Source organism: Sesamum indicum, linkage group LG5 (assembly GCF_026168435.1).
Source record: "Sesamum indicum cultivar Baizhima isolate 11 linkage group LG5, ASM2616843v1, whole genome shotgun sequence".
NCBI lineage: Eukaryota > Viridiplantae > Streptophyta > Magnoliopsida > Lamiales > Pedaliaceae > Sesamum > Sesamum indicum.
Genome location: NC_142661.1, coordinates 2,969,166 through 2,994,514, shown reverse-complemented (window position 1 = coordinate 2,994,514; position 25,349 = coordinate 2,969,166). Strand labels below are relative to the sequence as shown.

The 25,349-nt window shown below is 31.6% G+C and overlaps 3 protein-coding genes and 1 non-coding gene across 4 annotated transcripts; 3 read left to right on the top strand and 1 right to left on the bottom strand.

Annotated features, from left to right (window-relative positions):
• Window positions 1-3,130: 3,130 nt before the first annotated feature.
• LOC105162595 (nucleolar essential protein-like protein) lies at window positions 3,131-6,068 on the bottom strand. The gene is made up of 8 exons (XM_011080669.3): window positions 5,932-6,068; window positions 5,398-5,711; window positions 5,228-5,320; window positions 4,143-4,287; window positions 3,932-4,042; window positions 3,761-3,843; window positions 3,587-3,644; window positions 3,131-3,454 (listed from the first exon to the last, which is right to left on the bottom strand). Exons 2-8 carry the CDS (start codon window positions 5,674-5,676, stop codon window positions 3,375-3,377), a joined length of 849 nt encoding a protein of 282 aa, XP_011078971.1. The 5' UTR covers window positions 5,677-5,711; window positions 5,932-6,068; the 3' UTR covers window positions 3,131-3,374.
• A 2,724-nt stretch (window positions 6,069-8,792) lies between these two features.
• Window positions 8,793-10,932, top strand: LOC105162618 (transcription factor ORG2-like). Its single transcript, XM_020694138.2, has 3 exons — window positions 8,793-9,130; window positions 9,448-9,810; window positions 10,834-10,932. The coding sequence occupies exons 1-3, from the start codon at window positions 8,816-8,818 to the stop codon at window positions 10,930-10,932; spliced, it is 777 nt and encodes a 258-aa protein (XP_020549797.2). The 5' UTR covers window positions 8,793-8,815.
• Window positions 10,933-15,079: 4,147 nt separating this feature from the next.
• On the top strand, window positions 15,080-17,103 carry LOC105162596 (AUGMIN subunit 1). The gene is made up of 6 exons (XM_011080670.3): window positions 15,080-15,494; window positions 15,777-15,909; window positions 15,989-16,123; window positions 16,204-16,327; window positions 16,505-16,642; window positions 16,731-17,103. The coding sequence occupies exons 1-6, from the start codon at window positions 15,203-15,205 to the stop codon at window positions 16,836-16,838; spliced, it is 930 nt and encodes a 309-aa protein (XP_011078972.1). The 5' UTR covers window positions 15,080-15,202; the 3' UTR covers window positions 16,839-17,103.
• A 1,067-nt stretch (window positions 17,104-18,170) lies between these two features.
• TRNAI-AAU (transfer RNA isoleucine (anticodon AAU)) lies at window positions 18,171-18,244 on the top strand. The gene has a single exon. It is a non-coding gene; the product is annotated as a tRNA-Ile (tRNA).
• Window positions 18,245-25,349: the final 7,105 nt, after the last annotated feature.

Below are 25,349 nucleotides of genomic sequence, written 5' to 3'. Positions count from 1 at the left end.
TCCTCATTGACCTACCCTTTTCGAAACGGTCTTTTGCTCTATATTATATATTCAACTGTTATTTAGAACAAATATTATTTACTCAATTATTATATTATTTATCTACTTTGAGTAACTTTTAAACTAATTTCAAGAATAATTAAACAATTTTAGGGGGGGGGGGGGGGGGAAAGGGAGTTTGGATTTGGTATCTCTTTTTAAAGACATGATGAAAATGTTTGTTTCTATTATATTAATACTTTTAGGTGTTGATTTATGCCCTTATATAATATGTGGTGCCCTTAGGAAGAGATGTTGGGGCAAATGGGTTGTCCCTAACATGACCCATTAGGGCACTTTTATTTTATATATATAACATTTCACCAAATCCATATCTTTTACTTTATATAGTCCCAATTATGATTAATTGTTTATTTAAAAGTTAAAAACTTTGAACCCTAAATAATGGGCTATGTGCAGAACTCAATGTCTAGACAAGAATCCAAAAACAACTTTGAAATATGCACTTCTTTTGGACTTCTTAAGAATTTCAATTTGATCAATATGTTTGTATTCAACATGCACAAGTTATTCTGTGATTGAATTTACTCTAATTAATTAGGAATCGATTATACGTACAGGTCGGTTTATAGGGTCAATACCATTGAAGTTAAAATCAGTATGGACCGATCAAAACCAATCCAACTGATAAATAATCAAAATTGATTAACTAAACAGGTTAACGAGGCAAATAAATTTGTCAACGGACTGAGTTTCGTTCTACTCTCAAATCGTTGCTATGTTAATATCGATAATGATATTTATGTAACTAGCAACACCCTACTAGATAGAAAATCTATTACTATGCATTTGAATTGATAGATTTGGAGATTTTAAATTCTTAAATAACAAATCATTTGGATTTGTTTGGATAATTCTAAATTCAATGATTTTAAAAAATTTCAACTGTAAATTTGAGATACATTTTGTTGAATATTAAAATTTCAAATTCTTCTAATACGAACACGAGTCATTTGAAATTATTTCTTAAATCATTCCCTCAAATTTAAATCTAACAATCTAAATATTACCTTAGTTTTACAATTTAACCTAAACCTACATCAACTTTTGGGTAGAATCTGGCTCGACCCGTTTTTCTTTCTTAGGGATAATTATATTTAAACTTCCTCTGTAAATACAAAATTACACTTTCCCTCAAAAGAAGTTTTCAAAATTATACTTACACTCCTTCAAAAATTTATTATTTACACCTAAACCCTTTACATTAGGGTTTAAATGAAAAATATTGACCTTAGCAAAAAAAAAGTTACATATTTTTTATTTTATCGCTCATTTAATATTTAAATATAATAATTTTGAACTTAGAACAAAAAATATAATGATTTTAACCTCACTCCTATATATATAAATACACATATTATATTTATCATAAATACAAAAATATACATCAGAATGTTAAATGAATGCCAAAATTGAGAATTTTTAACATCAATATTTTCAATTCAAATTCTAACGAAAGGGGATTAACAGGTATAATAGTGAATTTTTAACAGGATGTATATTTTAAAAAAAAATATAATTTCATATTTTCAAAAAAATATACCTTTAATTAACCCTTATTTTATTGAACACCCTCCCCAACAACCCCAATAATTTGTTAAAAGGCAACTCAAAACTCTCCAATCCATAGCATAAAGGTTTGTGCTTAATGTGTATTATCAAAACTACAGAAAACTAGTGTTAAACCTTAATGGGCCGAAGAGTGGAGATTTAATAGAACGGCCCAACCACTAAGACTTGGGCCATCCAAGAGCCCTAATTTTGTTTTAATTTCAAATAATAGGTTTTGGTTCACAAACACATTATAAAATTTCTTGATATGGTGCATCTTCATATTATTAACACATTTATTATTTTATCTTAAATGAAAATACTTAATTTTATTTGAATATTATAAACTCATTTAAACTAAATAAAAGTATTCTGAAGTATCAAATCCCATTTTAGAGCGTCAGAAAAATAACACGAACAACACTTTGCAATAAGTATTATGTGAATTACGTACCACAAACCAACTTTTTTTTTTGAGTATTATAGAAAATAAAAGCTGACTAAACTAAATTTATTATTCTCAACAAGTAAAAACAATGTGTATAAAAATAGTTCATATTAAATAAATTTGCTTCTTGAAGTATGCAAGTTTTTTAAATCTACATAAAAGCAAAAATAACAAAATAAAATAAAATCTAAACCATTATTTAAAATCTCAAATTTATTTATTGAACTTAGTTTTAACCCTAACCACTAGAGTAAGACACGTTGGGTATGCATAATTAATTTGATATTACAAATCCATTAATCACTGATTTTATTGCATATGTCACCATCTTCTTAAAATTAGGCAAAGTGCACCCATCTGCTTAAAATTAGGTAAGTGTAGGGGTATCTTTTTTCAAAAAGAGCACACAAAAGAACCAATTTCAGCCCGTCCCCCAACCCTCCAAGCCAATATAGTAGTAGCCTTGCCCAACTTACATACATGTATATAAGATGACTTTGCATCCGTGTAACATATTTTCTGCACGGAATCATGAGCATCCCACTTGTATTTCTAGCCAAAGCTGTTTGCTTTAGGCTCATCTCAATCACATTGGCAATTTTCCTTGTGGCAATTCTGCTGGTTGCTTATGATAATACTGGAGAAGTTTCCAATCCTCAATCCCTCAAGAATCAAACCGTAGTCTTGGGAGATGAATTCCAAGACTGCGAGGTCATAGGCATACCCTGCAGCGGGAGGGGTGGCAGAGTCCGAGACGGAGGGATAGTCCAGTGGCGGGTGAACGAGAGTCGGTGGACATGATCTTGCATTGGCATCACTGGATAGGTGAGATTCACTTGAAAAATCAAGATCAAGAATAATAAATCACCAATTCTCAGTACTCCTCTCTTGTAGTATATAATGATGTTGAGAAAGTAAGAGAGACTATTAACACAATGAAAATAAACCCAGAATTTTTAAACAAGTTAGAGTGAGAGCCTTTTCTGATTACAAGGAATAAAGTTTATGATGGTGAATAGGTGTATATTGCTCACGCATGTAATTTTGACGTATGATTAATTTCACACTTGATTAATATTCAAAAGTTCAATGTGAATACGCAATTTAACCATCCAAAATGGCTTCTGGTGTCAAAAGTTGAGAAAATCTCAGTATTGGTACATTAATTCAATTACAATTTTGCAATCCTACTACAACAACTATGATTGATTACTGCCGATGAAATTGTAAGGAAATCTACCAGGGCCAATAGTTCAAGGTGTTCAACCATATGGCAGCCACGGGCTTCAAAGGGCCGGAGAGAAGGATGATGCATTTACAAGATTTTCCATTTTCGCTCCACCGCGGTCGTAATAATTGATATACAATATGCGGCACTCATCGGATATTCAGAGACTGCAGGAGGACATCACATTATCAGAAGGGGGGGGGGGGGGGGAAGAAAGAAACATGTCTGTTAAGAACAAAACAACACAAAAATCCAACTAGTAATAAGGTTATATAAGCACCAAAAGTATATTTGCTTACTTGATATATAATCTTCCACATACTCGTCTTCAATTTTCCCATGGGACATTGCCCCAACCTAAACAGACCATACGAAGACAGATAATGTCAGCAAGATGTACAATATTTAGGGGAAAAGAAAAAGAAACAAAGAAAAGAAAGGCGTAGAAGTGACAAAGAAACACTTGAACATACCACGAAAACGAGGTCCAAGTCATTGTTAATAGTACCAACATAGTTGTACATGTCAACCAATTTTTCTGAACTGTGTGAAAAGCCTGATATCCAAAAAAAAAACACTTTAGAATTTCACATGCAATAAAACTGACACTATAAACACAAATGGATACAAAAGAAGTAGATCACCTATTTTACGGGAGTTGATGGGTAAATACTGGGTAACGGGGTTCTTGATGACACGCAAAAGTTTTTCACCCTTACCAGCTGCAGTAATATGCAGCTTCTGCAGCAATTGCACTGAGAATAATTGATGAAAATTATTAAAAGCATCATGTGTGAGTACAATGTATTCCGAATGGCAATATGGAGATGTAGTTTCTTAAACAGGCACACTCACCCATGAGACCAGAGAACCGCTTATATGTCCTTGGCATACGAGCATGAGGTTTGATCTCTAAAAGAAGACCTTGCTGTGTCCTCACGTACAAAGCCTTCAATCTTCCACTTTTGTTCACACGGCTGTCCAAAATTGTTTGAATTGCCTAAAAGTATCAAGATGTAGAGTGCACATTTATTAAAAAACAATAATTGTCCTCAACCTGAGAAGCTCATACCCAAAATGGGAGAAAAAACATGTCAACTTTGTGGACAAAGTTTATTCTGGTACATATGAATGGTGCAAGAAAGGCAAAGGAACGTGGGCATGACATGATTGGGGTCCATCCTCAATGGCACTCAAGCATCAAAATCATAGACCATAAGATTCTCTAGTTTGTAGGTAGTTCAACTTGACATGGATCTTGACAAGTTGAATTGCCCATATGTTCCTTGTTTCACTAGAATTCGCATCAGATTTGGGCTTCTAATGACTCTTACCCAGCTAGCAATTGGAAATTCACTTTAGATTAATCTCTTCTCCTATATAAATACTGAGATGGGTTTCCAGAATGAGAAGAAGAGTAGTCTCACAATCTCCTCCACATATAAAAACTGTATGCCACTCACACAATCAATTGGGTTAACAGAGAGATGAAAGTTCACAAGGCAAGGAAGACAGTGTATACATATTAGCTACTGGGAACAGGTGCTGTCAAGCCACTCAATAATCTCAGTTGCAAAAAGCAGAAGTATGCAAATAAAGGAAGAAAAACTTCACTCATGAGCTTAGTCACTCAGGCCCAACCTGATTAAAATTGAAATAGGTATGCTTATTAAGAAGTCAACAGAAGGTGAGCCTAATGCTAAAGCTTGTAGAGCAATAAAGTCAAGCTTGAAGAACATATTATTGTGCTCGGCCTGATTATTCTTAACAGATAAATCCATTAAAACTAGCATCATATCAGCGTGAATTCTTTCACTTTCAAAGACTTTAAAGAACATATATCAATCTTGCATGAATTAAAACAACCAAATTTCTTGACCGAGTTAAAAAAGAATATCAATAAAGACTAAATTAAGCAAGTGATGATCAAAAGTCCAAACCTGAAAAGCAATGTCAGGCCGATAATCTGCAGGATTCCGCTTATTTTTTGTCAAATAATTGGCATGCTCATCGGAACTCAAAAGCTGGTAGGTCTGTCCAACATAAACAATTACACAACCATATACTACAAAAACTGCAAACACATCCAGTACCCCATTTTCAAGCATACCTTCCCAACTTTTGCAATTTCCAAAGACGCCTTCTCAAGAACAAAGATAACCCCCGGTTTCTTACTGCTTGTGTCCACCTGAACAATCGGAATACCAGGCATTTCATCAATAACTGGCTCCATTTCCTCCACATTCTCCGACTCCGAGCCTTCTGTTTTCACTTTCTTCGGCGACGGCGGATTCTCCTTTTCATCTAATTGCTCGAATTCTTCCTCTTTGTCGTATTTCTCTTCTTTCTTCTTCCTCTTCTGCCCCTTCATTTTGTATGCCCGACCCATTTTCCTTCCACACTCTTCAGCTGGAATACTAATTACTGCCCACAAAATAAAAAACAAAAAAGCGCATGCGCAATCAAGCCATCAAACATGCTATAGAACTTCAAGATACGGATGAATTTACTCTTAACAAAGAACAAACATTAAATTCTGCAGGAGGCCTAAACTGGAGAAAACGAAATCCACCCACAAAAATTCCATACAGTGAGTGTAACATACATGCAGGAACAGTTATGGAATTAGGTATCCGGTGCTTACCAGGGTAGAGTGCGGAAATTGGGGAAGAATTAAACCCTAGAAGCTCACTGAAGTGTGGAAATTGGGAATAGGGTTTAGCCGAATGCTTGGTTATACTATTTGGTTCCAATTGTCAAAAAAATCATTGTTGGGCCGAGTAAACCCAAACTTAAGCCCAAATCTAAACCAAACAGGCAAAAAGGTGCAAAAGTCTGAGCTTTGTTACACGTGTCGCAACAGAATTGGCCAACTACCTAACAGTATAAGGACCGCATATTGATATTTTTTTAAAAAATAATTTGGATAAATATTTACTACGTTAATTATTTTTCGATAAAGATAAATTGCATACATAAATAAAAGGAGAAATACAATAACACGGTTCAAGCAGTCGAAGCCCCGTCAAACCAAGGGATCCTCCAAAGTTAATTATTAAAGATAATTGCACTGTCCACTCTTAAAATTTTGTATACGTAAACCCTTTGTAATTTAAAATATTATATCTAGTACCCATGAAGTCCACTTCGGTCAAAAAAATAGATTTTTTCATTAGTCAAAATTCATAAAATTTATCGTAATACTAACCAAAACAACAGAATAAAAATAAAAATTTACCTTAAATTAATTTGTTACTGATTTATTGTTGATTAAATAATTTTATTTTACTAAACTACTCTAAAAAGAGTGGAGATATACCTACTTATATATATTAATGTGTGAAGATGTATAAGGATAGTTTGATCATAAAAAGATTTATTTGACCTGCAATAACTCAGTAATAAGTCAATTAGAGGTAAAAATATAAATTTTCATCCAATTTTTTTTGTCAATATTAATAAATTCGATAAATTTTGACTAATAAAATAACTTATTTATTATATGAAAATAAATTTTAAAGGCGCTATATATAATTTTTCAAGCCATATATAACAATTATACGTATAGTTAAGGACGGTACAAGATGAGCTTCATGATTACTGTATATCTAGTTCTTTGACTTTTTATGCTTTCATGATACGATATGTTTTAAGTATTGAGGAGTTTGGGAAAATACTATTTTTAGTCCCACAAAATATATGGTATTGCACTTTTGATACCATAATTTAAAAAATTAATATTTTTTTATCCCATATGATTAAAGAACGTTGTGGATATGGTGCCATGCATTAATTCTATGTAGTGGATTTTAGAGGAAAAAAAGATACATTTTTTTAGATTATTAGAAGATATTAAATTTACCATTCTAACCTTTTTTCAAGGGAAAAAAAGTGAATTGAAAGATAAATCTATGTATTAAAAAATTAGTACGATAAAATATTTTCTTTTGTGATAATATAGATATCCTGTAATAAATTAAAATGAAATAAACTATAGGATTGACCAGCCTGCAGAATTCGTCTGCGGCTGTCGATCCTTCTATATTAAAATGAAGGGTGGATTATCAGGGGTTCTTTTGAAATTTGTTATAATTATAAATACTTTATCGTTATTTAAATATTTATAATTATTCTTATGAAATTAACGATCGTATAACAAATACTCACTATAATAAACTACCACAAAAAAATATTTATTAGATGATCATTAATTTTAAAAGAAGTATTTGTAATTTTTAAATTATGGTGAGATATGCAAGGATGTATCTATATTGTGTATTAGCCCCTAATTTTAAATTGAATCACGTCAGATAATATTGACTTTGATCTTACGTACGTAATCATCCCAAGAATTTTTATTTAGTTTATTTAAACATGGATTTTAGGTTGACAAAAACCAAAAAAGAAAACTTTTGACTTTAATTATGAAAAATCAAAAGGTTTTCTCTATTTTTTTTTTAAAAAAAGATATTCAGGCATATCCTCGTTCTGATCTTTATTTTACTAATATGTCGGGTGTATTTCATAAAATTATGTAATTTTGGATAGAAGTATAAAATTGTTAATTTTGCCCGTACTGTATTTTTTCTAAAAGACAGATAAAAATTTATAAAAATAAATCAGGTGAGGTAGATGGAATAAAAAATATTATCCACTTTGTCCGAAAGAAAAAATAAAAAAATTTTAAAAAATAAATAAACTTATAGTTCTTAGTGATGGGGGCATTAATTTGGTCAGTTCACCATAAAAAATGGATGAAAACCTAAGGAGACTAACGGAATGAGCTAATTGTTAGATCACATTAAAATCATAGGGGTATTGATAATTTTTCAAACAATGAAGCGGTATTGGTATTTTAGTCAATGCTCAGGGGAGGTCGTTGTAATTTACCCTTATAATTAATAGTAGGGTTAACTACATTTGTGGTCCCATAACTTTGGTCATTTGGGATTTTCGTCCTTTAACTCCCTAAATTAGTATTTTGGTCGTGCAATCTTTTTAATTTTAATTAGTCTTTTTTTTTTTGTCGGAGTTCACCTCCACTGGCGAGAAGGGTAACCTCCGATAGAAAAAAAAAAGATCGAAACCATGACAATTAAAAAAAAATACTGGACCAAAATATTAGCCTAAAAATTTAACAAGAATATTAGCAAAAATGAGGCAATAGGTATAGCAGCCCCAATTTTAAAATGTCATGTGAGATTGCATGTATTTTTCTGACAAATAAGGTGAATTTCGAAAAAAAAAAAAAAGACTAGAAACGAATTTTATTTAAATTTTCACAAAAGAATTGTAGAAAAGTTGATATGGTTGACAATTAATGACAAAAGAATTAATTAATATTATAATTAGTATGATATTAATTAAGCAAGCTGGAAACTTCCTAATAATATAATAGATGGCTGAATTTAATGAATTCTGATTATTTAATTAGCTGACTAATAAGTGTATATATATAAATAGACGGCATATAGGTAATTATAATTGCAAATTACAACACATAAACACTAGTACTTAGTTTCAAAGAAATGTTGGGCATATCCCCACAGTTGGCTAGCCTAGGGTGTTTCATGGAGGATTCCAACACCCTGCACCATGATCAAGAAAACCCCTTCTTCATCAGCTCAGTACTCTCCATTGATGGTGATGATCAATATCTCAACGATTCTCCTCCCTCTGGGAAACTATTCTCTAATTCTCATCATGGTGAGGGCTTTCATCATCATCATCATCATCAAATGGTTAAGAAGCTGAATCATAATGCAGTAGAACGTGATCGGCGTAGGAAAATGAACACCTTGTTTTCTACTCTTAGATCATTGCTTCCTTCAGATGATCAATCTGTGAGTCTCTCTCTCTCTCTCTCTCTCTCTCTCTCTATATATATATATATATATATCACATGGCACGCGACTAATGCCACGTTGCCTTCTTTTCAACTTCATCAGCCGCCACTTGTCATGTCACATAATTCAACCAATAAGACGTGTATTTCCAATTTTTAACTGACACGTGTCACTTTCTAATCAACTCTGAAAATTCAGACCAACTTTATTATGAAATCACTAAACCAGAATTACTAGACTAAAAATGCAATTAAGCCACACTAATTTCATCATTAGTTCATTAACATTACATTAATGAGATGTTTACATTTCAGAAAAAATTAAGCATTGCTGCCACAGTCTCAAGAGTGCTCAAGTACATCCCCGAGCTGAGGAAAGAAGTGGAGAGACTTGACCAAAAGAAGGAAACCCTAATGATGATGAGGACAAAGATTTGTAGTCAAGTGTCAATTGATGATGACGATTTTAGGACAAAATTAGCACGACTCTCAGCAGTTTCAGCTACACAAATAAGTGGTGAAGAAATTGTTGTTCAGATTTCAGTGCCCAAATTGGACAAGGGTAATCTGATCTTGTCTGAAACCCTAATGCATTTGGAGATGGAGGGTTTTCTTGTACTAACTGCATCTTCTTTTGAGACACTTCAAGGCAGGCTTTTCTGTAATTTACATCTTCAGGTACTTTATTTTTTTTAATATATTTTTTTATTATACTTAATTACTACAATTAATATATATATATATATATATATCATGATTCATGGCTAGTACAAATGATAGAACTATGACTCTGCAAGATCATTGTTCGTTGTTTCTAAACAAGTTAAGATAAAATATTATTCATACCTAAAAGAATGGCAAATACTTTAGTCATAACTAAAAATTACGGAAAATATTGATTAATTGTGGTAAAATTCAAGTTTTTGCATTGATTTGTTTGACCATAATTAATAGTATTGATTTACTATAATTTTTAAGTAATGATCACTTACTGTAGCGAAAAATTATCATTAATTTGTTTCGGTAGTGAAATAATTCGACTAAATTTGCTATTTTTTTAATTATTGTCCTCAATTGCAAAATCAAAGTTGATGCTTGCTTTGGGTCCCTCAACGATTAGTGAACCTCGTATATAAAAATAGATAAAAATATATTTTTGGTCCTATAACTTTATATCATGATTAGTACTTTTAGTCCTGTAATTTATTTCATTTACATATTTAGTCGTTTTTTTTTTTTTTTGACAAATTTAGCTCTGAACGTCTCACATTTGGTCCTTTTTTTTTTGACAAAATTAGTCATGTATTGACACTTTTGATCCTAGCAACTCATAATTACAAGGCAAAAAATGAGATCTATTATAATGTGAAGGGGACCAAAATTATCAAAGTAGAACTAAATTTGTCAAAAAATGACCAAATTTGAGATGATTCATGACTAAATTCATAAAAAAAAAAGGACTAAATATGTAAATAGAGTAAGTTATATATAGGATAAAAAATGCTAAAAACCTAAAGTTACAGGACAAAAAATGTAACTTTAGCTATAGACTAATAGAGATGAAATATATAGAATTGGTACGGAAAACACATTTTGTAAAAGAAGAGGGGCAAATTTTGAAATTCTCAAAGTAGACACAACATTAATTGATTAATTGCCACACTCATGGCTTGTTTGTTTCTCCAATGATTGTCTGAACAGGCACAAGAAAGTGAAGTAAAGGATGTGGATGTTTGGTTGAAGGAGAAGATTTTGTCATTTTTCCAGAAAGTCAAAAAGGAGGAAGAGGAATTCTACTGAAGAATTCATTTCTATGTAAATGGGGTCAACATAACACCTATGTGTTTATGTTGTTGCCAATATTTACAATAAGATCCATTTAAGTAAAAATTCTGTAATATATATATATATATATATGAAATGAGGTTATCATTATATATATATATATATATATTATAAGTATAAAATTATTGAATGAGAATATTACATGAGCTTTAACATGATTTTTTTTTTTTACTAATGTCGGCATTTTTCATCAAAACCTAAAAGGGGTAAATGTGTTAGAAGGGATGTAGGTGTAATTTTAAATTCACAGCCAGAGCGATCCAAGAACCCTAATTTTATTTTAATTTAAATAAGAGGTTTTGGTCCACAAACACATTATAAAATTTCTTGATATGGTTCATAATCATATTCTATATATTTTATTGTCTTATGAAGGACATATATAAATAAGTAATTTATCGCCTGAAGTTTACGTATTTTATAAAATTTCATTACTTTCTAAAGTAAGTAATGAGTTGAATTACCACCAGTAATAGGTAAATTATACTAATTATTTGCAATATCTTTTCTAAATTGATAATAAGTATAATATTCAATTTATTCACCTTAAGTGTTTAGAAATAATAGTTTGATCAAAAAGCCCGAAGGTTTTTTATTTATTTAATTGATCCGGGGTCATTTCTTTGATATCAAAGGATAGATAATGTGATTAAAATATGACTAGTTAATTTAATTAATTTACTTCACTACTATAGTTTTCTTTCACGTGCCTATGTATGTACTTTGAATGTTTTCTTAGCATATTCATATACAATAAAATTTAATTATTAACAGAACCAAATTGACATTAATACCATTTAATTGCCATTTGTGATATTATAAGATTTACGCCAAATTTAAATATAATTAGTTCCATGTATTCATGTCATAATAATTCAATTTAATTACATGGTAACTTGTATGCTTGTAATTGTTAGTAATTTTTTTTTTTTTTATGTCACTTTTACATTACAAATCTTAATGGCAAGGAGCATTATCTTGTTGATAGTGACAGTTTGTATACAATTCTAACAAACAAGTATTTTTTCCTCAAGCTTGTTAATATAAGAACCAATGTGCATGTTATTTCAGTCGTTGGTAATCTTATTGAAGGTTTTGGAAGAGCTATTATGTTGTTACCTAAATGAACAAGATTATATATAAATGATGTCTTATATTCTAGTAAATCACAAAGGAATTTATTGTGTTTTAAGGATATTGGACAAAATGGTGTTCATATTGAAATCATGAATAAAAATGATAGCGAATACTAGTACCTTATAACATATAAAGCTGGCCAAAAGCAAGTTTTAGAAAGAATGAAACATATGCACCTTGTTTATATGGCATATCGATAAGTTCCTGAAACACATAGTATCGCTAACCTATATAAAATAATCAGGATCATGGATAACTTACATGGACACCCACTGAAGGACATGAAGTTCCTTGTTAAAAGTGATTTTATATGTTCGGCTTGTTCTCTTGGAAAATTAATTATAAAGTCGTTTATAATAAAAGTGAATTTAGAATCTCCCATGTTTCACGAACGAATTCAAGGAGAGATATGTGGGACAATAACACTGTCATGTGGCATTTAAATACTTTATGGTGTTGATTGACGCATCAATACGTAGGTTGCATATAAGCTTATTGTCAACACAGAATGTTGCATTTGCAAGACTTTTAACCCATATTATTAAATTGGGAGTTCATTTATCTTATTATCTCGTTACAGGATCATATTAGATAATGTGGGAGAATTTACTTCTAAATCCTTCAACTATTATTGCTAATCAAAATTAGGATAGTTGCAGAGCATCCAATTGCTCATGTACATGCTCAAAACGGCCTAACAAAGTCATTAATTAAACGGTTACAATTAATAGATAGACCCCTTGTTGATGAGGTCAAAATGATCTTCATTGACATGAGGGAAAACATTTCTACATGCTATGACTCTAAGTCGTTAATTAAGCGGTTACATACGAATTATATACTTTATTAGTCAATTGTAAATTTTGTTTCTTCATTTGCCAATCGCTATTAGCATGTCTTCTTATTTTTTAATCAATTTGAAAAATATGGACAATTCTTGCATTTTTTTTTTCTTAGTAACTAAAACATAGTGAATACTTTTTGCTATGCATTCAATTCAATTATATACATGGGGATCGCTTGCAACCATGACTAGTGTGTATATATGTATATTATGTATTGTTGCATGCAGTTTCCACAGACATATGAAAAGAAAAGAAAAGGGATAATTACATTTATACTCTTGATTTATGATTTGTTTACATAAATCACCCATATCTTTTAAATAATTGCACATACATTCCACTAAAATATCATTATTAATAATACAAACCACCTCTTAATTTTTTTAAAAAATTACACACACACCCCTAAAAATGTTAGCATCATTCACAAACTATCTTTATTTTTTTACTGTTAGGGTAGTTTATGTAATTATACAAAAGATAGGGGTGGTTCCAATCACGGATAATTTTTTCATGATCCTTCAAGCCTGGAGAAGTAATATTTCTAATCAACTCCACGTCAGAGATATTCTTCCCCCGCTGATCATGTGGAACACTTGGACTTGTAGGAATGTTGCCATATTTGACGGGGCTACTTTCAAAGCTAATCGTATTATCTCTCAAATCCTCAATTACCTTCACCTTCTTGGTAAAACCAACCTCATGAGAGCTATACACTGGAAAGGGGACAGATATGTTGCCTCTCTTTTTAAAATTTCACTTCCCCCTCAGAAGATATCATTCAGAATCTCTATTGTTAAGTAGATTAAGCCGAATAGGGGAAGGCTCAAATTGAACACGGATAGGGCCTCAAAAGGAAATTCAGGTGTTGCAGGACAGGAGGCATCATCAGAAATCATCTAGGTCAGACCGTCTTTGCATTCCAAGAACATCTTGGCCTCATGACCAACACAGCAGCAGAACTTAATGCTATATATAGAAGTGTTAAATTGTGCATTGATAACAATATTAGAAAATTTTAGGTGGAAACAGATGCCAACGTCGCCATCAAGCTTATTTCCTCTCCCCCCCAAGGGCGATGGTACCTTCAAAACTTGCTGCAACAAATTAGTGAGCTTCTATCCCAAATTGAGTTCAAGATATCATACATCTTTAGAGAGGGTAATCAAGTGGCCGACTATTTTGCTAACCAAGCCTGTTTCAGCCAACATCTTACCATTTTATCCCCTGATAATATCACTGGTATTCCTAAAGGTTTGATTAGACTTGACGCCTGCTCCTTGCCTGCTATTAGAATCAGAAGTAATAGTACCTTTAATTTCAGTTAAAATATTTTCTACTGAAATTAGGGGTACTTTATTTCTGATTAGTTTTTTGCTGATATTTGTTGTCCTATATGAGCTTCTTTGTGTTGTTTTTGTGATTGTTCCTATATGGGTTCCTTGGAGGTTACTCATCCATATGGTTGATGTTGAGACCAATATTTCTCTTGTTACCTTTTGGTTTTGTCACTTCTGCTGATCTCCTTTATCTAGTTGTTTGTTGTTATATCTTTTGCAGGTCTTATGAACCCCTTTCACAGGTTCAAAGACTGCCAGCCATACATACATGATCTTAATACTTATGTTCATCATTTATCCTTTTGGAACATTACACACACTCTGGCTTGGCCTTTTTGTACAGATTTATTTGCAGGTGCTGTGCGATCCACGACGTGGTGAGATAACAAAAACCTTTTTGACTCGCCATAATTTTTCTAAGACACATGTTCGGATTTTTTGTTGTAAGGGAATAGTACTCCTTGTTTATGACTTTACTAGAAATTCTAGGGAGGTAGCTCTCCCCGCTGTAATTATTTTGTGTGTTTAATATAGAAGGATTGGGGGCTCCGAAAAGCTCCCCCCACCTCTAGGTGGTTTTTGAAAAAAAAATTAGAAAGAAATATTTTTAATTTAAAAAAATATTAAATTATCAATAATAACAAAATTTCTATACAAATTAAATAATTGCAAATTACCTTAATTAAAGCATATGATAACAATGTTTATAAATTTAGTAATAAATTAATAATTGCTTTTCATTGATAGTAATAATAATAACAATTGATTTTGAAATTCAAAAGTTATCACTTGAACAACGACCGCCCAACAGACAACATAAACCCCGTCGTTGCCCGGCTAATCCACCATCTCTGTCGCTCCTTCCGACGGCTTTCGAGTGAGAAACAAGGGAAGAGTCAAAAAATGAGCGAAATTGGGGGCGGATCTGATCCTCCTTCTCCTTCTCTCTCAGTGACATCATCTGAAGCATCAAAGAGCAGTGGAACTGGCTTTGATGCTAATCGAATTGCAGAAGTGAAAGCGTGGCTTGTTTCCCAATTTGATGCAGCTGGTAAAGACATACCTGATTTTGAATACACTCCTCGAAGCATTGCTCACCTACAGAATATTGCCATCCTGTCCCAAGCCAAAACTCAGGCTGCCACCATCGTGGCAAATGACTTTCGTCAAAAAGCTGCAGAATATCGCTCCCAAGGTCTAACCTTCAATTTGCATATTCACGCACTTGTGCATTCGCCTTGTTGGGTGCTATTATCTTTCATTTGTAGTCTTATTTGCATTGAGTTATTCTCATTTTCGGATCTCCAGCTTGTTCTTCAGTTTGAAAATAATTACAAGGAGATTGATTTCATAGGTCTCTTGGAACTCTCTAACATAGAGATTAACTTTCTTAATTGTTCTTTGTGTTGTCTTGGTCTGATGTTTGTTTTGTAGTGATTCTCATTGAGTTTGTTTTCCGGGTCTTGTGATTGCACAGCTGCTAGGATGAGAGAAGTACTGGAGCATGTGGGATTGGTGCAAGAGAGTTTACCATCTAATGTGGTGTTGTCTTCCCAAGTTCTTGCCAGTGTGGCAAATCTGTTGAATATTAGGGATACTGAACTAAGCAGGTGTGGTTTTTCCCTTGTGTTTTTGTATGCGTAATTCCATAAGGAGTCACCTCCTACTCACAAGGAGAAATCTGTTTAGTTTTCTTGTAGCAATGGCAGATCTATCTCTGAGAAAAACAGCAGTTGAAGAGAAGAGGGCTAAGGTGCAGCATGAATCCAAAGAACTTCTTGACTATACTCGAAAAGCATTAGCAAGATTAACTTATCTAAAAAGGTGGATCTATGCATCTTGCTTTCTCTTCTGCAATATAATTTTGTCGCCAGTATGTGTTTTTAGAACTGTTCTCTTGTCAGAACACTAGCACAATTGGAAGATGATATACCTCCTTGTGAAGCTCAAATGGAGCACTGGAAAACGAATTTGGCGATAATGGAATCAAAAGAAAGACAATATATGCAACAGTATTCTAATTATAAGGTACAATCATATTTTATGTCCCAGTCCCTCTTAGATTATTGTTTCAACCATTTACCATATGAATGCATGTTTTGTTCTATTTACTAAACATTGTTCTTATACAATTTGGCACTATCCCAAATTTAACCAGAAAAAAGGAATTGTGTGCATTCATTTTTACAAGTTTGTTCATGGCAGGCAATGCTCAATCGGGTGGGCTATAGCCCTGAGAGTAGTCATGGAGTGTTGGTAGAAATGGCAGAACACAGGAAGGACCTGGAGAAGAAAACAAAACCAATCCTTGACACATTAAGAAGCTACCAAGACTTGCCTCCTGTAGTTTCCTCTCTTATACAATATGCAATTTTTCTGTTCCATAATTTTAGTATTGGAGATTGATCTTGAGACTCTTTATTTCATCCAGGACAAGGCTTTGGCTGCACTGGCAATCGAGGATAAGAAGAGGCAATATGCTGCTGCTGAGAAGTACCTTGAAGATGTATTGCAGTCGGCTCTTGCGACTTCTGAGTGAAATCCAACTACTATAAGTGGCTTCCTTTCATTGACGATTTGATTTGATATAATTAAAATCGAGTTTTTTTGCGCTTGACGTCTTGATTATGGTGTTTTTAAGAAATGATATTCCTCTACTCTTTTGGTCCTTTTGCATTGTCTTGATGCTTTTCTCCAGGCTGTGAAAATTTTCAGGACTGATGAGTATTTTCTGTACAGTTATCAGGAGAACACATTATTTTGATAGAATGTCTATGAAAACAAACATTACATTTTTAACTAAAGTTTGAATTCTTATTCAACTGCCCCACTTGCTTATAATTTTTTAATTTTAGTAATTTTCGTTTTCTTTTGACTAATTTGATCAAAAAATTGAATGTGCCTTGCATATATATATATGATTTAATCAAATTGTAATTTTTTGTAGTCCTGTAAATCAATTCATGCAAGATCAATAATCCCACTTCTTCTAAATTACAGGACTAAAAATGCAAATATTTCCTAAGTTATACGACTGAAATTATAATTTAATTAGATCATATGCAAATCAGTTTAATTTAGGTGAAAAAAGAATGAAAAATTGCCAAAATATTAAAATTATATGACTAAATTTCAAAAATTAATTCATACAGGACTAAAATATCAATACAAAAAATTACAGGACTAAAATTGAATTTTTCCTATTAAAGAACCCTTCATTATACATCTTCCCAATCACAATGGATATGTTTCAATTAAATTTAAAATTAAACAAAATAATTGAAGGTTTATGCATATATAATTAATCTAAACATCTTTTAAATTTAGAATTGTAATAATAACAATTTCATACATACCTTTTCTAACCTTATACTTTTAATCATTAATCACTTTAATTTTTTTTTTCAAACTTGAATTATTTAAAATTATGAACAACCTTATTTATATTAATCAACTAAATTACTTTGGTGATATTATTTGGATGTTGTTATTTTAGTAATTTTGAATTTGTAAGACGCAACTTTTTGTCGGGTCAAACTCAAACCACAAAAGGCCCACCTATAAAACCCGCCAGGCCCACAACCTACTTACACCAACAGCCCGGAAATATTGGAGGATACATAGTGCACAATCATTTTACATGGGCCAACGCATCCTAGCTTTCTGGATCGTCTTGGGCCCACGTCTCATGTTTTTTAACATGTCAATTACGGGACATCAAAAAATAACATTTTTTTGATGTCCCGTAACTTACGAATTTTTTATTTTTATTTTTAATTTTATTTTAAATCCCGACTCCTAGTCTTTTGCGTTTTTGTTGTATATTTTAATTTTGCTAATAAAAAATTAATTAACTCTTACTGTAAGCCATGGCCCATTAGCTCAGTTGGTTAGAGCGTCGTGCTAATAACGCGAAGGTCGCAGGTTCGAAACCTGCATGGGCCATTTTCTTATATTTTTCCTTTGGAATTTTGGGACTGACATTAAATACTTATTTCCCATTCTATCCTTACGCTTAAATTTATCAGTTGGTAGGTCTGAAAACATTGTATTGTAAATTAATTTGAAGCTGACATGTCTTTTAAATATTTTACATATTTTTTTAATTAAATAAAAATATAAATACACCCACGTATATATAATTACACAATGGTTGTGGTACACTCGACCCATGGGCAAAATAAATTCACGACTTACTTATCCTTACTTAAATAATTATATAACACTATAATCACATGAAATTCTTTTAGGTTTTTTTTTTTTTTAATAAAAGGCGATGATATTTATATTTTTAAAAATCATTACTTACAAAAATGTTCATACCAAGACCTAACTAGATATATATATGCACCAGAACTAAACTACAGACCAAGACCCAAAGGAAATGAAAATCCTACCTGAAGAAAAAACCCTCACCTAATTAATTCTCGAAAGGAGTGTTTGCGAGCGCTTCAAAAGAAACGTTTTTCAGCTTCTAATTTTCTAAAAGTACTTTTAAAGTATTTGGGATGCAAGTTTCTACTTTTAAAACGGCTAACAAAAGCGCTTTTAGACCAAAAGTTAGAAGTACGTTGGGGGGTGTTTTTAGCTGCTTTGGCTTTATTGTAAATAAATTCAATTTTATTTTTTTACTAATTTACCCTTATTATAATAATCTTAATTCAACTCTACCGTTTTTAATTTATTTTTAAAATTATATATTTAAAGTTGATATTGTAGCTTCAAATAACTTAAATTTTAACAATAATTAAATTTACACTTTCGTATATTTAATATTTTAAGCATTTTTATACTTTATGTGTTATATCATCTAATTATATTATTTTGTTTATATGTTATTATTTAATTAATAAATAAAATAATTATTTTTTGCAATCATGTAAGTTTAATTACTGTGTATAAATGAACAATTACATTACTTAATGGGAGCATTATTAAATTCAACATATTTTTTTAATATTTTTAAAAACATACATATGAAATACTAATTGAAATAAAATTTATGATTTTTTTGTAGAAAAATAATTATCAATAACAAACAACAAGTGAAATAATAAGCGAAAAAATAGTATCTTTTTAACACATATGGACAAAACTGTCTTTCATAAATTAAGTTTATTTTAGAAGTAATTTTTCTCGAAACACTATCCAATTTAACTTTTATCTGCTTTTTACTTCTTACAAACACTATCCACTTTTGATTCTACTACAACTTTTAATTTTTTTTTACAAAAATCACCTCTCAAAACACCAAAAACCCAAACCCCCCGCTTTCGTTGGTTTACACATCCTACGCCTACCCACCCATGTATCCGTTTATCACCCTTTGAGTGCCACCAAAAATCTCCCGTTGCAGTCTCCAATTCCCTCACTAACTTGTCCGACAATTTAAAACACGACATCGCATAGGTTGGGAGAGCCTATGAAACCGACTTGATGAGCACTCCTTTTCCGAATTGGTCACATCACCCCCAGTTCTACTCCAAAATTTCTGAAAAAATACCGGGGACATACCATTTGGGCCAGGAGATTTAAAGGGAGACATATCGAACAAGGCAGATTTTACCTCCAATGCTGCGAAGGGAGAGCTAGCGTGGAATTCTTGGTTATACATCGTTCTATAGATGTAGTTTCATGAATTTGATAACGTATTTACAAAAAGTACTACAAAATTTTGAAAAATAAAAATTACAATTGACGGATAGATTAGATATTTCAACATCTAAAAACAGTTGATGTATAATTTGTGTACAGTTTAAGGATAATGGTCAATTATATATCAAGCCTAATTAAAAGAGTCCTTAGTTTTTCATTGTGAAACCGATGAGGCATAACTCAATTGGCGAATCTGAGACTCCATGACTCTAAGATCGTGGATTCGAATTTCACAAACGTGTGAGATGTTATTTCACAAATTATATTTTATTATATAAATAACTAATATATATAATAATATTTTATTATTAATAAATATATATAATATTTAATTAAATAATTATTATATAAGATAATATTTTATTATTAATAAATATATAATATTATATATATTAGATGTGAGAGAAGGGCAAAAATATCAAAAAAAAAGTATTTTTATAGCAAATTTGCAGTCAAGAGCGAGTGTGGCTCAATTTCTGTATGGAGGGGGTTTTTTTAACTTTATTTTATATCACAGGGAGGTTATTCGATACTTTAATGTTCATAGAGGTTTTTTTAAACATTCCTATTATCATAAGGGGGGTCTCTGGATTTTTTTCTATAATTATGTGATATTGATGAATAGTATATGATTGTTATTTTTATTGGTAGTTTCTTTTTTTAAAAAAATAAAAGCGATTAACTATTATTAATTGAAATAAATTGATTACAATCATTCGTGTACGATACCAATCGTTACAACAATATACTTTGGTTAATAATAAATAAAATCTAATCAGCACCCACTATTCAGTAAAAACAACATACCTACTAATCAGTAGACACAACTCCCTTGTATGAGATAGGGTTTAAACCCATGACCATTTAACATTATAAAATTTTAGTTTTGCCAACTAAGCTAAACCTTAAAGAAAAAAGTCTACAGTGTGTCTCGTCAAAAATAAATAACTTAAAAATTAAATAATCTGAATCAAGATTAGAATTTTGATATGGAACAATTAACGTACTGGTTTGTAATTAATAATGATGTAATATCCAGCAAAGAATCACTCAGACTGAAAAATAAATGAGTCTGAATCAAATTAAATTTTTAGTAATCCAACAACCAAGCAATTACTATATTTAATTAATTAATTTCCAGCAATAAAGCCATTAATCAATAATTATTATATTTTATAAACAGCAACCCAGGGGACCACCCACCCCCCCCCCCCCTCCTGAAACACTATTTACAGAAAATAAGGAGTCTGAATCTAAATAAACTTACAATATCCAGCAAGAAAGCATTTCTTAATTAATTATTTAATACCCAACACACCAAAGCCATTACTAATTTAATTATTTTTTAATTAATAACACCCAGAAGTTGGGGGGGGGAGGGGACCATCCCCCAGGTAATGAAATCAAATCTAGGCATTGTTTGTTTCAACTCCGAAATATTAAATATTACGAAAAAATAATCTCTCAAACTTGGGTACTTTGAATCCACCCCAAACTTTGACATCACGTAAACTACAACTAACCAAACAGGCGCCATACCCACCCCGGGTGGGGGTGGGTGGGGGGGTAATTATAATTAGTTAAAGTATGGAGCAGGTAGGTATTCTGAGGAGTAAGCGTGATTTGGTTAGATCCTAGAGAGTACCAATAAATAGCAACGTCGTCAATGAGTCGCATCTTCTTGACTTAAATTGCGACAACCTGAATCTATAGTGGCGTGAGAATTTAATCATGTGGGTGAGTACAGATGCTATATATACGATCCTTTTAAAAAATACGTAAAATTCCCATATCTTCCGTAAATTAATTCAATTTAATTTTATTATAAAATTATAATCAACTCTCTGAAATTTGATATAATTATAAATATTTAGTTATTTTTTGATTGATGTGTGTGAAAATAGCACGGGTCCAATGAGTTTGGACTTTGGTGATGGACTCGGGCCAATAAATAAAAGGACTTGAGAAAGAAAACCTACAAAACAACCTGTTAACACTCCGACACTTAAGTTGGTGCCGAATTTAAGATAAAATAATTGCAAAAAGTAAATCGTAATGAGAAATCGAGATATGATTATAAAATCCGTGAGAGAATTCGTGTAAATAGTGCAGTTGGAGTGCAAAGTAAAAATTGACAGCAATATTGCAAAGTCTGGAAGGTATCCCCCGTCTGGGGGATCGAACCTATATTTATAGGGTGGTGTCCTCCCTTTGATAGGATTCTGCACTTTCCCTCTATCCTTGGGAAGAATGGATAAAAGTTGTTTAGATAAGTCATAATTTGTTCTTATCATCTACTAATTTTGTTGATAAAAGTTTATTTCCAAATTGAGGAGATCCTTTACTGATGAGGACTCCTAATCAGAAGGGAGTCCTCCTGATCCAGGAGTATGGGAATGTGAGGGGACCTCCCTTGACTCGCGTCTTTTATGTTGACTAAGACGTACACTTGGCGATTCAGGTATATGCCACGTGGGGATGTCTGGACATGGGCTCTAGGCCGATCATGTCTTGCTGGGACACATTTTTGGGCTAAATCTCCAGATATCTTGGAGCGTTACCCCCTTCATGGGTCGTTAGGTTGATGGAGGAGGCCCCTACTCTTCCTTATGGCGGACTTCTTTGGGCCATATGCATCATTGACAAATTTTAAATAGCATGTTTGATAAAATTATACACGTACTTCTTTGATGGATGTCTGCAATTGTCAACTTAGTTTATAAAAATATTTTAAAAAAAATTATTAAAAAATAAATAAAATTATAATACATAATCCACAATGACATTTTGATCAATTCACCACAAAAATTAGATGAAAACTTAATGGTGACTAACGAATTGAGCTAATTATTACTACCGTTAAAATTATGAGGTATTGGTATTTTTTCAAACAATAAGGACCGAAAATTATTTATGACAAACTTCAGAGAAATTAATTGTAAATTATCCTTTAATTTAATAAAATGAAAGTAGCTTATTTAATTAACTATAAAGACATAGGTTATGTAGAATATATGTATATATATGGACATTTCGCTTGAATAACGCTAAATTTAGATAATTCTCCGTAATAATTATTCTCTCGATTCTGAGTTTATAACCAAATTAAATCATATGCTTGAGCTATATTTTGGAAACTAAATTTACGAAATTTATTTCTTTTTGTTTTTTTTTTCCTATTTTTAAATTAAAAGCGATAAACTATTATTAATTGAAATAAATCGATTACAATCATTCATATCGAATGTCAATATCTAACAAAACTAATTATAATATCAATGAGGCCTAACTCAATTGGCGAAGTTGAGGCCCCATAACCTTAGAGGTCATGAGTTCGAATCCTGCCTAATATGTGGGATGTTGTTTCTACTTACTAATATCTACTATACAATAGAAACAATATCTCACGTATATGGCGGGGTTCGAAGCCATAATCTTTAAAGCTATGGAGTTGCAACTTCGTCAATTGAATTAGGCCTCATTGCACATTTATTTCTTTTTATTGTTATTAAGGAATTATAGTAATTAATACAGTAAGTTAGATTTAGTAAATCAACATTCTCTGTGAAAATAAATGGAAAACATGATTATTATAGATTTATAAATTATATTTCAATAAAATAGAAAAGAAAATTAACTTAAGAGTTTATCTACAGAACAAAATAATTGGTGTCGTGGTGGTGTTAAAATATCGTACAATCGCTTTATGGAGGGAGAAAAAAAAAGTAATTAAAACTTATTTTTAAAAAATTATCTAATTAGAGCGATAATCATATTTAAATATTAGTGTGGTGGTGTCACTAACTTGCGTTTGTGAGTGTAAACGGCCTTTATTTTTATATTAGTATAGATATCTAATTAGAGTTACAATTATCATATTCAAAAATTAATACGATCGTGTCACTCATTGCCGTTTGTGAGCGTTGTGGACTTTATTTTATTTATGCATTAATATGGATATCTTATTTGGGCTATGATTGTCATATTTAAAGATCAGCATGACAGTAACATAATTATCGTTTTATATTACTATAGATAATAATCAAGCTGCAAGACTAAGACCTTGAGGGGCTATATAGTGTAAAATCCTAAAAGGACATAAATAACCACCATAGCGGAACAAAATATCCAAATCGGTTCAAGATCCACATATTTTTGCACCAGGGTCAGGTCGAACCCAATGACCCCAACCTAGGTGCCAATTTTGAGACTATTGATTTAGGAGCAAATGAACCATTGAGATTATGCTACGTGGAGTCGTACAAATACAATTTATCTAAAAAAAATAAAAGAGATTATATATATATATATATATATATAATTTAACATAGGGAGAACAAATTACTTGAGGTGGGCCCATCCGAACAAAATAAAGAATCTATATAACTTATATTTTAAATTTTAGCAAACTCTTTGTATTAAAATGATCATATTAGGCAAAATTACAATTTTAGTTTCATAAAATAGGGTTCAATATTTTTAGTCCTTTATAGAATTTTTTAAATGATTTAAAAATTTAAAAAAATCTGCATATTTAATCTTATGCTTTACAAGATTTTTAAAATTTTCAAAATGATCCCCAAATTAAAAAAAAAAAACTCGATACGTTTAGACCAATCATATGGGGTTCAATACTTTTAGTCTCATAGGATACAGGGTTCAATACTTTTAGTCTCATAAGATATAGGGTTCAACACTTTTAGTCTTATGATTTACGAGATTTCAAAATAGTCCCAAAATTAGAGTAACTCAACACATTTAATTCTCTACTTTAAATACGAAAATTTTAAAATAATTTCAAAATTAAAAAAATTTGACACATTAGTCTTCTGCTTTACAGAATCTATTAGACTAAATTGGGACGATTCTGAAAATCTCATAAAATATAGGACTACATGTGCCGAATTTTTTTAATTTCGGAACCATTTTTTTTAAAAAAAAAACACATAAAATGTGAGAACTAAAAATATTAAATCTCTTATCGTATGTGACTGAAAACATAATTCGACCCATAATTAAATACAAAATTATTATTTTCAACATCTCATACGCTTTATAATTTTACTTTTTTCCCCAATATATGGAACTTTTTTTTAAAAAAAAAAACTTATATGTTTAAAAGATATTTAAGGTAATATTAAGATATTTTGAAATATCTTGAGGCAAACAAGCCCTCGTCAGTTGACAACCAACACCCACACTCCCAGTTGACACTTAATTCACATCTCCCTCCATTCGACAAAAAGCCAAATCCCTCCCCGCTCTCTCACTTACCTTCACCACCTTCCTCTCGTAAGTCACCTCCTCCTCACAACCTATGCTTTCTCCCGTTGCCCCCACAACAACCCCCCCCCCCCCCCGCCCCCACCCCACCACCCCAGAAAAACTCCTGCAA